This window comes from Ochotona curzoniae, unplaced genomic scaffold (assembly GCF_017591425.1).
Source record: "Ochotona curzoniae isolate NIBS_2020 unplaced genomic scaffold, NIBS_Ocur_1.0 patch4, whole genome shotgun sequence".
Taxonomy (NCBI): Eukaryota; Metazoa; Chordata; class Mammalia; order Lagomorpha; family Ochotonidae; genus Ochotona; species Ochotona curzoniae.
Genome location: NW_024466972.1, coordinates 33,634 through 49,514, shown reverse-complemented (window position 1 = coordinate 49,514; position 15,881 = coordinate 33,634). Strand labels below are relative to the sequence as shown.

Below are 15,881 nucleotides of genomic sequence, written 5' to 3'. Positions count from 1 at the left end.
ACACACAATGTTCCAAATGCATACCTGTCCATTATTAAATTTTTGTTTTTAATTACATGGAATTACTTCATCTGTTTTTCTTAGCTTTTCAATAATTATCAGTTCAAACAATAATATGTATTGGTTCAAACAATTAATAACAATAGATTTAATCAACAATTAATTAGCTAATGATACTTACATTGCTTCTACTTAGCACTGTGTTAATACCTAGTTGTTGGTACTGAATATATAGTTATTGAATCTTCTTTAATAATGAGTGATTGGATCATCAGTAAGCTCTACTTAGGTACCAATCAATTATCTTTGTTAAGCACTTTCAAAAGGTTAAGCCTTTTGAAGAGAATATATTTATTAAAATTTCACATATATTCTTGTAAAAAATTATCGAATATGAAGTAATATAGAAAGTTTCCAAACCAGCAATTATAGTAACTAGACTTCACTTAGCTTCCAAATGAATGTGCAGGCTTTTGTCTTTTTTTAGACTTTGGCAAATATGAAAAGAAATAGCACTGCTCAGTTTCTTAGCTGTGTTTCTAGATGAACTTAAAAAAAAATCTTAGTGGAAGTCAATGCATAAAACAAGGTTAATATGCACCAGGACAGATATAATTTCTAACACCTTTAACGTCAAATTATGGAAAGATTTAGTGTAAGAATCAGGACAATTGTTCTACGTGTTAGAACTTTAAACATCATTATTGATGTGACTGTTGCTAATTAGTTCATTAACAAAATTTGTAAAGGTGTGTGTGCAGAAGGCGTATAGAAAACATAAAACTTAGGGAACTTTTTAAATAGTGAGGAAATGATACTTGCTAATAATAAATTATCATAGGAATATTTTTATTCCAATGTTACTTTAATTTTTTTCTTGATACCACTATAGAAAATGACAAGATCTTTCCATTCGAGCAAAATGTGCATTATAATGAATGTTAAAATAAATAAATGTGTGGAGGTAAAGAGGAACTAAATTTATAGGGGCAATATCACGTACTATCATTCATGTCAATAGTTCAGACACAGAGAATCCTAAGTTAGAGAGACTTAACAATTTGATTGAGACCTAGGGAACCACAGGACAAGACTGAGAATAGAGCTGGGCCGGGACTGCCTGTGAATAGGGGCTCAACTTTAAGACAGGCAAAGAGTGGAGCAACACGGATTGCTCATGTTACGATTATTTTATTTGCTTCAGAATGCTCATGTTCTATGACAGGCACCTTCCAAGTGGCACGAAAAGGTCGAAAATCAATCCTTCGTCTTTTAATCTTAATCTAAAATCGGAAACTGGAAACCAAAATTAGCAACTTTTAATAAAAAGAATTTAGAAACTGTCCTGGAATTGTGGAATATACTGTTTAATAGCATTCACCTTGAATTATGACAAATGTATAGCATCTAAATTTTGACAGATCACTGTGAACTAAAAAATGTGTTGAAATATAAAGAAGGTTTTGCCTCACCCAGACGACCTATAAAATAGATCCCTCACAGTGTGAATTGCAGTGCTATTTGAAATGAGATGCAGTAGCTTCTCACTGTGAATCACAAAGCTGTGACTTTTTCCTAGGTGTGAGATCAATGTCAGATCACACACACCCACATACACACACAATAAATAGTGCATAACAGATAAACGATATTGAGAAATTCAACACTACAGTTTCTCAGTATCCAAAAGCTGACAGTAGCAAGACAATAAATAATTTTTTGGGGAGAAAATGTTTTAGGGCAATGTGGCCACATTGTTTTTACATAAATAAAAATACACTACTGCTATATATTTGCACCTTAAGTTATTTATAGACCTGTATACATATGTATAAACTATACATGATTTAGAGAAAGAGAATATACATATATATACATATATTTGAAAAAGTTTGTGGAAAAACTAAATTAAAAGTGAATTTATTTTTGTGTAAGAATTTTTGATCCAAAAATTTTTCCATATAAGGAAAAGTATAATATGGAAAAATATGCATGAGTTTTAATTTTTGCATATATTACATATGCAATCTGGTTTAGAACATTAACCTTTCTTTTCTCCTATGTTTTAAGGATTGGCTATCATGATACACTGAATATTATACCTTTAAGCATTTTATATAAGAATGTTTAAACTCATGACTTTACCTCAGTATTTTAATTTGTAAAATTTTTAAGTAATCACCCCCCAATAGTTTTAGTATCTGTGTTTTCCCCCAACAACAAAATAAAACTGGTGGATGACTAAAGTAGTTGAGAATTGCTATGTGGTATTCTAAAACCTGTAGCAATGAATCTCAAAGTGAGATAAAATCACTTTCTCAAAAAAGCATGCTTTTTGAGTATTTCATTGTGTACAAATGTGTGCATGCATTCATACATAAGCACAAACATGTTGCTTTTATCTGGAACTAAATCATGATTTCTTTACTCCAAACATTGCCATAACTGCTTCCTTGATATAAGTGTATTTCACTAATTCATGAGCTGCATTTTAAGGAGCTTCTAAGTGCTATGCCAGTTTTGAGTAGTATACTGATTTCATGAAATTCAGAGTTCAATGACAAATTATTGAGTGATCAGAGCAAGCTAATACACTTTCCTCATTAGGGATGATAATTACACTGTGCTACTGAAACTCTTGGAGAACTGGGCTAAGATATTCGAGAACTGGTTGATGATGGGGTGTTGATAGATGTCTGCATACATGCTGCCCTTTCTAGCTAGAAAAACCTGTGAGTTACTTATTTACCTATAATTTCCTACTTATGCTTTCTATCTCAGGGTCAAGGAAACTTGCTCAGAAAAGTCTTCTACCTTCTGTGACTTCCTCAAACTCTGATATAAATTAATCCCACCTTTGTTACAGTTTTCAATTTTCCTTCATGGTACTTAAGATAATTAGGAGTAAATTTTTGTGTGACTATTATCTAATGTTTGTGTGTCCGTTATGCCCTCATAATTGAGGGAAAGGACCTGTTCTATTTGTTAATTCACTGTAATCCTTGATTTAAGAAAGTGCCTGGGAAGAAAAAGTGTAGTGCTCAATTAAATATAAATTAATTAATAGATATTATTAGATAGAGGGGAGACAGGTGAATGGGTTAGAAAAAACATACTCTATATAAACGACACAGCAAGTAGAATGGCTTTGGGCTTTGTAATTTGGTTTATTTTTTTTTTTTAAGATTGGTTTATTTTTATTGGAAAGGCGGATATACAGAGAGGAGAGACAGAGAGGAAGATCTTCCTTCCAAAGATTCACTCCTCAAGTGACTGCAATGGCCGGTGCTGCTCCGATTCAAAACCAGGAGCCAGGAACTTCCTCAGGGTCTCATGCGGTGCAGGAACCCAAGGCTTTGGGCTGTCCTCGACTGCTTTCCCAGGCCACAAGCAGGGAACTGGCTGGGAAGTGGAGCTGCTGGGGCTAGAACCAGCACCCGTATGGGATACTGGCACGATCAAGGCGAGGACTTTAGCCACTAGGCCACCGCGCCAGGATCATTGGTTGATTTGTTTTCAAGCTGCGAATCACAGATATTCTTTCAGCTCCTCCCCAAATATGCTTTCACATTTTAAAATTAATTACAGGAATATGAAACTTTGTTCAACTAGGAGGTCAATTTACAGAAGGAGTTTCCAGGCAGAGATCAAGGAGTAGTAAGCCTTTACTAGATCACACTTCATCTACTTTTCTTTGTAATTATTCACATTATTTGAGAGTTTCTGTATGACACTTCTCAGGTTTTCCACTCAGGTCTTCCCATTTCATTGTAAAATTAAAGGAGGCAGATTATATGGAACCATGTTAATTTAATTTTAGCAAGAAAGCATATGATCTGTATTATTATTTCCTGTTGTGAAATTCTGAATCAACAAGGCAGTGATCAAAAGTAATAAAGATTCTCTCTGTTTGGCACAGACTCCTGTAAATGGATTCAGGTCATGATAACTTGCTTATGCTCATTCCTGTGTTCACCACTTTGCACGCAATCTTAACTGTTTACCAAATGTACTGAGCTAGGAATAGAACTTCATTCAGACAGGCACTCACTTAGAGCCAATCTAGGTGATGTCTGACCTGGATCTGTAGAAACACGGATGTTTTCCATGGACTGCCCTTTTCTAATATGCTCTTTATGATTCTGCAAATTTGATGCTTTGACAGAAATTCATTCTCCTCTGTTGCCACTGATCCTTAACAACTTTAAATGCCCTTGCTATATCCATGATCTCATAAACAGTAATAATATGCAGAAAAACAATTAGGTTTTCTACAACCCTGGGACAATTGACTGAAAAGATATATAGAAAAGGTTTTTTTCCTTTTTTTTTTTTTGTTAGAATGTTGAAAAGCAACATAAATAACTTAAGTCATTTGTATTCAACCAGTAGATGACTTAGGTGAACAAAAAGCTAATCAGAACTCTTTTCTGCCATGCATGCTTAGCTGATAAAGAAAAACAACAGAGCTGTTAGAAAACTAGACGTAATTGTGATAAAGGAAACCCATCTGTTTTCTATGCTTGCTTACTAATGTTCTAGTCACATTTTTGAATTAAGGGTAAATAAATAATGAATAGGGCAGTTTAGATGCACACACATTTTATAAGTATTGCCTGAAGTTGTTGCCATTGGTATTTGAAACCACTGCCCTAGCAAGACTGGGAAAAAGAGAGACACAACTGAGAAGCCCAAATCCTTAGCATTTTCAAGCATCTAAGACAGGCATATGTAGTGGCTATTTTGGTCAAGGTAGAAAGTTAACTTTTTTTCAATTTCCTTCACTCTTTTATTTCATTTCATTTCATTTTCACTTTCCTGCATTTTTTGCCGAACAAGCATCCTTCAAGATGCAGCTCAGGTGTCTTTTCTGCTTGACTCATGTAAGTACAGCTAATTGCTCCCTATTTTATGCCATCAGGGTGGCGAGGATTTATTGCTGACACACAGTTGCCTTGCATTTGTGGCTCTTCTTGTCAGTTTTTCTCCCTCCCTCTGGCCTCTGGCAGATAGTTTACCTGTGGATCCTTACAAAGAATCTGTTGTGTGATGTCCAATCAGTTCTTACCACCATTATTAGCCTACTTAATAAATCTATTTCCTTATGAATGGGTTCTGAGAAAATGTTAAAAATGAATTTGATGAAGAAATAATGAAAAGGCTGATTCTTTTCCTTTTTGCTTCTTCGCACTCTCTTTTGACCTTACCAACGTCTGTGAAAGTTCTCAGTTGACCAGCTAAGTGTAACGTCTGCTCTGCGCTTTCAAATCTGCCAAGGAAAAAGCAAAAATACTTCTGAAAACTGGAATCACAAAAGGTCAAAACTTATTTTTACCATATTGATACATAAGTTTGGATTGGGAGAAAATATTACATATTTGAACTTTCCTATTTAGGTCAAGATAACTGCTCAAGACTACTAAATACTTTTAGCAATGTGAAATCCATATTGAAAATATCTACTTGGTTAATTTTATTTCTCACGGTTTAAACGCAAAGATGCTTCTTACAACAAAGAAAAATTCAGATTCTCAAAGTTAATTTTTAATAAAGCAAACCAAAATATATCTGCAAATATGTTTATTTGGCACAGCATCACTGTGTCCACAAGAGCTGGCATCGATCGATTGGGAAGACTGAGGGAGAGATGGATCCCTGAAGCACCAAGAACAAGTGTACTTCTGCATCAAGAGAGCCGGGGTTAGTTCAGTCTGCAGCAAGCTGTACAGAGAATCCAGACAGGCATGTTCTGTCCATTTCAGGAAACAGCTTTTTTCCAGGCTGACCAGAAAACCCTAGAGAATGACATAAGCAGGTATTCCCTTTCTTTCATTTGAGTTTGGTATGTCCACCTCTGGGTCTTACTGCCTGTTTTTCCATCACTGTTTCCCAGCAGAGCGTATTTTCCTGCCCTTCCCCTGGCTAATTTGCTTGGAAGGATCTTGGTCATTTCTAGCATAGGAAAGGGTGGGACTGGCAAAGGTGTAACGATGTTCCTAACTGCTACTCTGATCTGCATGCCATCTTTTTCATGTATGGCTTTACTTAAGTAATCAAGCTTCTATCTCAGGAATAAAGTAATTCAGCTTCAGTGATTTTTAAAAAGTCTTACAAAAATTATGCATAAGCAATATATATCTTTATCCCCCTGTCAGAATTGAGAGGACTAAAGTACATTTATGATTATGCATATTGATACGTTTTTACAAGGATGACAAATATTCAACAGTATGTGGTTAGATTATTATGACTTTTGAATTGTAGTGTTAATGTGTATTTTACTTACTTTAGAATAAGTAATTTGCAGTGTAATTCACATCATATCTCTCATCTATGTCTTCAACAAATATAAATGATATGAAACATCTGTGAAATGGTATCCAGGGCACTGAACCCCAAAGCAGACAATTTGAGTTTAAGTCTTGCTCTACCACCTCTTAGTTAATATTATTGAAACTTTATTGGTGTATTCATAAAAAGAGTTAATTAAGACATTCAGCATAAATGCAAAAATTGAGCGGCTTAATTTGTGTAATATGTTTTATAAACTTTGAAGCGTAATAGTTCTATAAAATGTGCTAGTAGATTACTATGATAGTATGTTAGGTTTTATGGTTATCTTTTCTTTAAAAAGATAATTTTCATATTTAATGCAGTTTTTCAAGATCATGTTTTATTTTCAGAAAGCATTTTATTATATGTATGTGTGACTCACGTTTCCTCTATGTTTGAATAAGAAAATTATAATTAGAAATGTTGTAGTGTAATGATTCTGGAATTGTGTAATGGTCAGTCATTTGAGAACTGTAGCCAAAGCTACATATACAGGATGAGCGTAATATACACTGTATATTGATATGGGTGTTCCGATATGTAGGAATGGTATTTGCATTTGCTTATCAGAAACTGACTTTTCATATAAGTTCTGTAGGAGATGACAGTTTTTACTTTAGAATAGAATTAGAAGTTATAAATCAACTTAGTAAAATATGGAAACAAATATTATTTAGATATTATTTATTAGTTATAGGAAAACAATTGAGCATAGTATCAAACAAAAGCAGAGTTGTGAATTCTCTCTGTAAGTTCGTTATAGTCCACAATTTGCCATTCAAGGCTAGAGGCCTGGCCATTACTGTAAGTAGGCATCTCTGGTACCTTTTAGTGCCAGCACTCTTGCCTTAAAACATACAGACTTTCTGCTCCTCCCTTTTTCCCTATTCCTTGTGCAATTCTATCACTCATATCCTAGGGCAAATTATTAAAAAGTGACCGAGCTAACCTTCTGTAGACCTGCAAGTCGGGATTGATGTTCATATAGCAACAGACACAGCTGGATCATTCCAGAGTAATCACTTTTTGGTGCCTGAAGTTGTCATTAGCAGAAGACAGAGGGCCTGGGTAACTTAGGTCTGACCACTGACTCAGGTATCAGATTCCCTTCCCAGGTAGTCTTCAATGGGAACATTAGTTTTCTTTCAAAAATGACTTCTAACGATCATAATGATGTCCTTGAGTGCCAGGATAGGAATTTTCTTCCATCCCTAGCCAATTTACTTCTCTAGTCTTTCTTGACCCAGTCCCCTCTTCCTTCATAGTTTTCTCTTTGTTTTAAAATAGAAATGTCCTATCAAAAGTACTCAAAGTTTGCCAACTATGTTCCACTAACATGCATCTGTAGGGTAGACTGACAAAGTTCCTGCTTGTAACAAGTATAGTAGGATTTTAATGGTAACACCTGCTTCCTTTTATCATCCATTGGTCATTCTGGTGAGTAGCCTGATCAAAAACTAAGTGTAACACATATTTTAAGTCACTAATATTCCTTCTGATGAACAGTGAATGATAGGTTTTTAAAAAAGATTTATTAATTTTTATTGGAGATACAGATTTGTATAGAGGAGAGACAAAATCTTTCATCTGCTGGTTTACTCCCCAAATGGCCACAATGGCCGGAGATGAGCCAATCTGAAGCCAGGAGCCAGGACTCAGGAGCTTTTTTCAGGTCCCCTATAATGGTGCAGGGTCCCAAGATGCTAGACCATTCTCTGTTGCTTTCCCAGGCTACAGGCAAGGAGCTGGATGGGAAATGGAGCACCCCGCACAGGAACCAATACACATATGGGATGCCAGTGCCTACAGTAGAGGAGTAGCCTGTTGAGCAACTGTGTCAGCCCCTAATGACAGATAAATTTAGAAATACGCTCTTTTAGACTTCACTCCTGCTCACTCACTCACTCTCTAACACACTCATGCATGCACAAACACAAACACTTAGATATACACATATTCGTGAAAGAAAAATTCAGTTAATCCACTAACTACTTGGGCTTACCTCTGATATTTTATGTTTATTCTTAAACATGCTCATCAAAATCTACTAAGTTTTTTTCATGACTCAATTAAAAATTTTGATCCATAGTTGAAAAACACTAGATGACTTTCAATAAAGATCTTTTCATTCCTAAAATTATACATTCTCTTTATTTTTAGAATGAAAATTACATTTGAAAAAACAAGATTTCCTTTATCTGAGTAAAAGTGATATGGAAAGTAAAGCAGACAGAGAATTCCCTGGTTTTATCAGTGTTCTTTAGAAATTCTGATATCAGGTGAAAAATGGAAAGGAAACTGAAATAACAGCTCTCGGAATATGAATGAGAAAGGTAAACATCTAGAAGAACAGAAACAAGAGTCTTGGTGATCTTAAGATTTAACCGCTGTGACTTTAAGTGACACTCATTTGTGCTCAAAGTTTCCAACATGTTAGGAAGATATGAGAACATGACTGGATGCCATCTTTTCATGCTTTCCAGATTGTGAAATCCCAAAGATGCAAGTCCTAATGTAGCCAGGATGCCTGGCATGATCTGCTGCTGTTCCCCTGCCTCCCTCCAGCCAGTCTGGTACCCTACCCCATTTTCCTCAGGGCTTTCCATGGGAGGCTCTTGCTCCTTCCACAGTACTTTGCTTCAGTGTCTGAAGGGTTGCAGAATTCTTCGGCTTCTTCTAACCTGGCCAGGTTCCACACTGTCAGCAACATCTCCCCCCGCCCCCCCACCGGCTAAAATCCATTTTTAACAATGGTTCTTTATCTTGACCCTTTTCTTAACATGATGGTATTTATGATTTCTTTCTGTAAATTCCACAACATCAGGAATTGTTCCCTCCTTTGATCATTCTTATAATCATCAAATGAAGATATGGCATACACCGGGAGTTTGGTTAATACTAACCACAGGAATATTTGAATCTGAGTACGCCATGCAAACTAACCAAATCAGAAAGCTATTGGGAAGTGTGATTAAACATGGAGGCTTTTCATAATCTACAGTTTTCGTGAACTTTTTGAAGGCCTCATATATTCTAACTTAGGAAATATTCATATTGGCAATGCAGCAAGGTGGAGGAATCCACCATGGGGGGAGGGTTTGAGGAGGGGTGGGGGGAATCCCAGTACCTATAAAATGGTGTCACATAATGCAATGTAATAATAATTAAAAAAAGAACTATACTTTAGTAATGATATAGAGGAACTAGGTGGGGGGGGGATGGGAAATTGAGGCTGGGATAAGGGAAATACCAGGAGCCTATGGAACTGTATCATAAAATGATGATGATGATAATAATAATAATTATTATTATTTTTAAAAAGAAAGAACTACTACTGTAGTTTGCAGAGTCCTCCTGTAACAAAACATCTTAAATCTCCAGGGACACATACCCAGTGCTGTGACATGACTAGGACTGGAATCATGGTATCCAAGCATACCCTGAGAAATTGTTTAAGATGCTTGACTTGTCTCTGTTTACAAAGAAAAAGAATGAAGCAATCTTCTGACTGCTGGTAAAATGAGTTATTGAAACTGCTTTATTTCTGGAGTAGAGACTTGGAGTTTGCAGAATGCATCTTTGCTTTGTTTCTAGAATGTCTGAGTTGCTTCCTGATTTATGTGCGTGCTTAGCTGTGCAGTGTGCGTAGCAACACTGTTAGCAACGGTGGGTGGCAGATTAATTATTTAGAGAAAGAAAGCGTTACAAATTCCTGAAATTAAAGTTGACAGACATCACTGTGGTTTTTCATTCTTGATTTTTTTGGTTTTGTTTGTTTTGGTCTTTGGTGAAGAAAGAAAATAAAAGAGAAACCTTCAACTGCAAGCTTTTCTGGAACCTGGTAAAGACTGGAGACCATTTGTGTTATGACTTGAAGATATATATGTTAGTATTTCTGCTCCATTCTTGAGGAGCGCTAACAGATTGTTAAAGTGCATCCGAGGATAGGAAAAGTGACTACCAAAAAACGCACCTGACAGATCTGGACCCGTCTGAGATGGCTCATTGCTTATGATTTGTCACCGCTTTCTGGCTTTACCCACTGGTGGGGAAAGGGTGTCCGGGGAGCTGCTCGGGGTGGGCTGCCCAGACCCCGAGGCGAGCGCCCCGGGCTGCCAACCACGCCTCCCCCTGCGGCCGCTGATTGGTGGGGCCTCAGCATCAGCAGCATCGCCCAGCGAGGGAGGGCGCCGCGCCTTCAGCAGCTCCAGTCGCCGGGATCCTCGGCTCCCCCGGGCGAGACCTGGAGCTTGCACTGCGAGCCACCGCTTCTACCCGACCGCCTGCTGCCCACTCGCTCCTCTACTCTCTGGCCCTCCCCAGCAAAAGTGGCGCCTTCGGCAGCCAGGACAACCTCGTCTCCTCCAGGGCGGCTCGGGGAGGAGGAGGTTCCTGACCCTCTGGCTTCGGAGCCACTGCGGTCGCTGCACCCCAGCCGCCAAGACGCCTCGTATCTTGTACCGCGGGAAAAGCGGATCCTCATCCAAGATGGGCCGGCAGGGCTCGGGGGGCGCCGGCAATGCAGGGCGCTCCATGCAGCGCTCCCAGAGCCGGAGCAGCCTGTCTGCCTCCTTTGAGGCCCTGGCGGGCTACTTCCCCTGCATGAACTCTCTGGAGGAGGAAGAAGGAGGTGAGACTCCCAGTCCCGGGTGCCTTGCATGGGTTTCTATCTCAAAAAGTCGGCCTCCTGAGTAGGGCCGGCAGGGGAGAGGGATTCTTAACAACCTTGCCCTGCCCCACCTCCCTCCGGACTCTGTCTGGAGCAGAAAGTCCTTAGCGCGCCTGAGCTGCGTGGTCGCTGACTTAGCCAGTGCTGTCCCAGGTGAAGTTGAGGTGCTGGAAGTTGGATGAGGATGCAGACCTGTGGGAGGATTGGCTGCGCGCCTTTGAGCCCATTCCCGCCCGGTTTCCCTTTCTGGTCACACCTGCAGCGTTTAGTCTTAGCATTTTTCCTCCAGGGTAATCCTGCCTGAAAACTAAAGGAAAAGGCAGTATCCTAACTCTCAAACAGCAGTCTCAGCCTGTCGAAGCTTGGATGAGAAGAGCTGTTTGATGCACACAGGTTGTTGATAGGTAGCATTCAAGTTTGTGCTTGCACGTATGCAACAGAACTATGAATCTGACTGGGGTTCGTCCATCCTCGCTGTTGGAGCAATGGTGCTGTAACCAAATGGGAGGAGGAAGGGAGGAAGGAGGCAGGGGGAGTAAGAGAGGGAGGGAGGAGAAATGGAAAGAGAAAGAAGGAAGGGAGCAAGAGGGCGAGAGGAAGCAGGCAACTCCTTGGTGTAACCTTCTCATTGATTAGTTAGGAGTCCTTCATAAAGTGTGGGATAACACTTGGGTTTTCATGGTGAAGGATTTTCCTATAAAATGTCAAAAATGTAATGTCTGAATTAAAGTAATAATTGGTAAATAACGAAATAGTTTATTAATCTACTTACATAGTGTATATTATTATTGCTTAGCAATTTACGGATGTGTTAGGTGCAAACTGCATTCATTGTTAGAGCTGTATCCATGGAATAGCATTAAAAGCATGGCTTTCATGCTATTGATGTATAAATTAGGACTTGTTTTGTTTTGATTAGGAAATCTGTAATGAACCCTGACTGATACGAAATTACCTGTCATAATTTACCCCAATGCAAGAAAAGAAAGTGGGGGATGGCGGATTAATAATATTTTTGAAAGTGAGGAGCAAACTAATTTGTTCATTACAGCTGTGTAAATCTCTTTGGGCTTATTGTTACGATATAAAGAACTATCACAGAAATTGAAAGTTGTGTTTGTCAAGAGATTCTCCTCAATAAACACGACTTCCAGTTTTCCTAATAGATCTTTGGCATAATTATTCTGCTATGTTTCACTTATTTTCTGTAACTAAGTATTTAAAATTCTAGGGAATGTAAGTCAGTCAAGAAATTTAAAAATTAAATTGGTTAAGAGTGATCATAATTATAATTAAACTTATAATAATTATTGCCAGTCAGGCAGCAGCGTCCTAAGAACTTGGAGATGTATTTACTCTTTTAGACCCATCACAACCTTTTCAGACAATAGTTTTGTATTTACTATTTCAGTAATAAGGAGACTGAGCCGCAAAGAGATTCTGAAATGTGCCCAGGTCATTGGGTCGAGTTAGCACTCGAGCCTGGTCAGCAACACAACCTGTGTACTCAACACTCAGGCTGTTTTAGATCGTTCTTCAAGTACCCTCGGCTGTGCTCACGTACTCAGTAAGTGGTAAACAAGGCCACTTGTGCCTGAAAACACATGGTTAAGTAAAACATACGTCATTCCAGGCTCCTTTTGCAGCTCTCATTTTTGTATGAAGTTTTTAGTCCTCAGCTGACCTTACATGAGTTGCTTTTTTTTTTTAAGGTGTAACTAGGATTGTTGAATTTATAGAAATATCATCCCCAAAGCCTCTTTTGAGAAAAAAAGGCATTACTCAATGTGATTTTTGTCTCAAAATTAAAGTGCATTCACTTAATCTCATATCATATTGAATAATTCTATAAGAAATGTGTACATCTACATATGAGATATTGCAACACATTTTTGTCCCATAATAGTGTTTCTTGATTGCCAAAGCAAATTATTCCATAGAGAGGATGAATTTTTAAAACAAACTATACAGCAGGACACATGAAGGTCATGTGGCTAAAATACTTGTGAGTGCTATGTGAGACCTGTTCTAATTTATGAAGCAAGTAAGCTCATTCCAACGTGATTTTCACACTGAGCACAATTTATCTAACACCATGATTTGAATTGATTAATTGTTAGACTGGACCAGTATGGTTTTAAAATTTGTTACTATTTATCTTTGGACATTGTGTAGTGGCTAATCTCTCCTGTGCCTTGTCTTCCAGTTCTGTATCATTGTGTGGTTTTTTTTTTTTTTTTTTTTTTTGGTGCATTGGTCATTCTAAACAAAAATTATTACAGAGAAGTCTATAGCAAGATATTTCACTATTCATTCATTCTTTGAGGATATTTGAAGTGCTAGTAGCTGTTAGAATCTGTGAATTTGGTTCATATGTTTCTTAATGGAGAAAGACGTTAAAAGACTATGTAATTGTTACTGTGGAAGTGTTTTTTAGATAAAGTACTGAGTACAGTGGGAGAATGTAGAAAAAACAACTAATTAAGGAGGGTAGGTAGTGTGTCCTGAGAAAGTAAATAGTAAAGGTTGATTACAGTATAAATGACAGCTTTCCGTTTCTTACTAATTCACATCCCACATAACCATTTAAAACAATTTGCCCAGATTCTGCAGTTAGGCAACAAATGAGCTAGGATCCAACCCTGTAATCTCTGGCTTTGGAATTTACAATCTTTGCTATAATACTCCATATGTTGTTTCTGCATTATACTGCAATGCTTTGTAATGAACTACACAGCATTGAAGACCAACAACAATAATAAGTAGTACTTATCATGTACTTTCTCTGTGCAAATCCTTCAATTTCGTGATGATACTTCAAAGAACTATTTTTTCTCAATTTCTACTTGTGAGGCATGAGAAGAAATTAAAAATCAAAGAGAAGAAATTAAAATCAAAGAAATTAAACAACTTGCTCATGTATCATAAGTTCCACTGGGTCTGATTTCACTGGGTTTGAATTCAAATAAGGATAAGTGGGTTATTCTTATCAACAAAATAATAACATTATTCACATAATAATATTGTACACTTGCTCTTCTTTTGCTTTTATTCTTGTCCCTGAGTATATTCTAAATATATGTACTCTGGATCTTAAATGTTCTTTTTCTTAAAAGTAATGGTAATAATGATAGTACATTACACATTATTAAACAATGTATAAATTACATTTACTTAACTTACCTATGAACCTTGTGTGATATTATTTTAATTATAAAAGCTACTTGGCCCAACCACTGACTCTGACTCCCTAAGACAGGAATTTGCTGAAAGTAGAATTTTTAAACATTACAGGCAGTTCTAAGAAGGAAATATTACAGGCAGTTCTAAGAAGGAATGGAATTGTTACCATTCTCCATAGGAGAAGCATCCCCCTGGGTATCCTAGCAGTACATCCAAATGCAAATGCTTATACCATTTAAAGTAGGATATGGCATGTTTTGTAAACCAGGGGGCTGGTTTCTCAGAAACTCTTAAAAAAGATTGATTTATTTATTTGAAATATGAGGTAGAGTAAGAGAGAAAGTGACAGAGGGAGAAAGATCATCCATTCACTGGTTCACTCCCCAGAAGCCTAAATGGCCAGGATTGTGCCAGGCTAAAGTTAGGAGCTTCATTCAGTCTTCCAAATAGATACAAGGGCCCAAGCATTTGGACCATTTTTCACTGCTTTACCCAGGTCAACAGTAGGAGTTGGTTTGGAAGTGGAAACCCGTTATACAAGCTAGTATCCACATGTGATTCCAGTGTTACGGGCAACAGCTTTATGTGCTGCACTACAATGGCAACCCTTTCAGAGGATGTCTTAATATTACATGTAGTATAGGATTTGGGATCCATGTTTAAGTAGATATGTAACATTTAAAGAATCTGACCTGCCTGATTATAAATTTATTTATTTATTTATTTGTAAGTCAGAGTTACAGATAGAGGCAAGACATGGAGCGAGAAGGATCTTCCATATATTGATTCATTCCCCAAATGGGCACAAGAGCCAGGACTGTGCCAGGCCTAGTTAGGAATCAGGAGCTTCATGCAGGTCTGCTGTGTGAATGCAGGGCTCCAAGCGCTTAGGCCATCTGCTGCTTTCTCAAACATATTCGTAAGGTGCTGGATCAGAAGTGGAGCAGCTAGGACTAGAATTGGCACCCATATGGAATTCTGCCATTAATGGAGTCAGCTTAACTTGCTGTGCCACAGTGCCAGCCCCTAAACTACTCATCTTGAACTAGTTAATGAGTCTAAATACTTTTATGTGTAACCAACTTGGAAATCGAATTACAAGAAAGCCATATAAGAAGAATAGCTTAAAAGTAGTCAGAAATACATATAAGGACCTGGCATATGATAGTTAAGTTATTGAGAATTAGTATACAAGTGAGCTGAGTGGACTGGAATGAAAGTAAAAATCTTCATGTCCCCTCCATTCCTTATGAGGCATTCATGCAGTAAAAAGATGACTAAAATCCATTGTCCATTTTATTCTTTGTGCATAGTAAATAATACACTCTTGGTTTACATTTTTTACGTACTTAAAAGGCAGACAGACTGAAAAAAGACACCTTTCATCCACTGATTCACTTCCCCAATACTGACAACAGCTGGGGCTGGGCTGAGTTGAAGGCAGAAACCCGGAACACAGTGTGGCTCTCCCATGTGGGTGGCAAGGAGCAGGAACCTGAGCTCCAGTTTTCTCTCATGCTTTAGTAGACTCTCTAAATTCAAAGCCAGTAAAAGCAATTCGTTTCTTTATGTCAATGTCCTGTACATTTTTCCAAGGACTATATTTTAATGTAAGTGATCTCTGTAAGAGATGTTTTTGATTGGGGAAGAAGAATTTTTACCTGTTGCCTTGTATACATAGTATTGTCTGGACAAC

The 15,881-nt window shown here is 37.7% G+C and overlaps 1 protein-coding gene across 38 annotated transcripts in view; it reads left to right on the top strand.

Annotated features, from left to right (window-relative positions):
- Positions 1–15,881, top strand: part of LOC121167605 (regulating synaptic membrane exocytosis protein 2) — a 471,939-nt gene that overhangs the window by 432,225 nt on the left and 23,833 nt on the right. For 3 of the 38 annotated variants that reach the window (XM_040997149.1, XM_040997148.1, XM_040997145.1), the window contains exon 1: positions 9,650–10,963. The exons of the other annotated variants lie outside the window; for them this stretch is intronic. In XM_040997149.1, coding sequence (XP_040853083.1) covers positions 10,345–10,963 — 619 coding nt within the window. In that variant the 5' untranslated portion in view covers positions 9,650–10,344. Of the gene's footprint in view, positions 1–9,649; positions 10,964–15,881 lie in introns of those variants that run through there. 38 annotated transcript variants of the gene reach the window in all.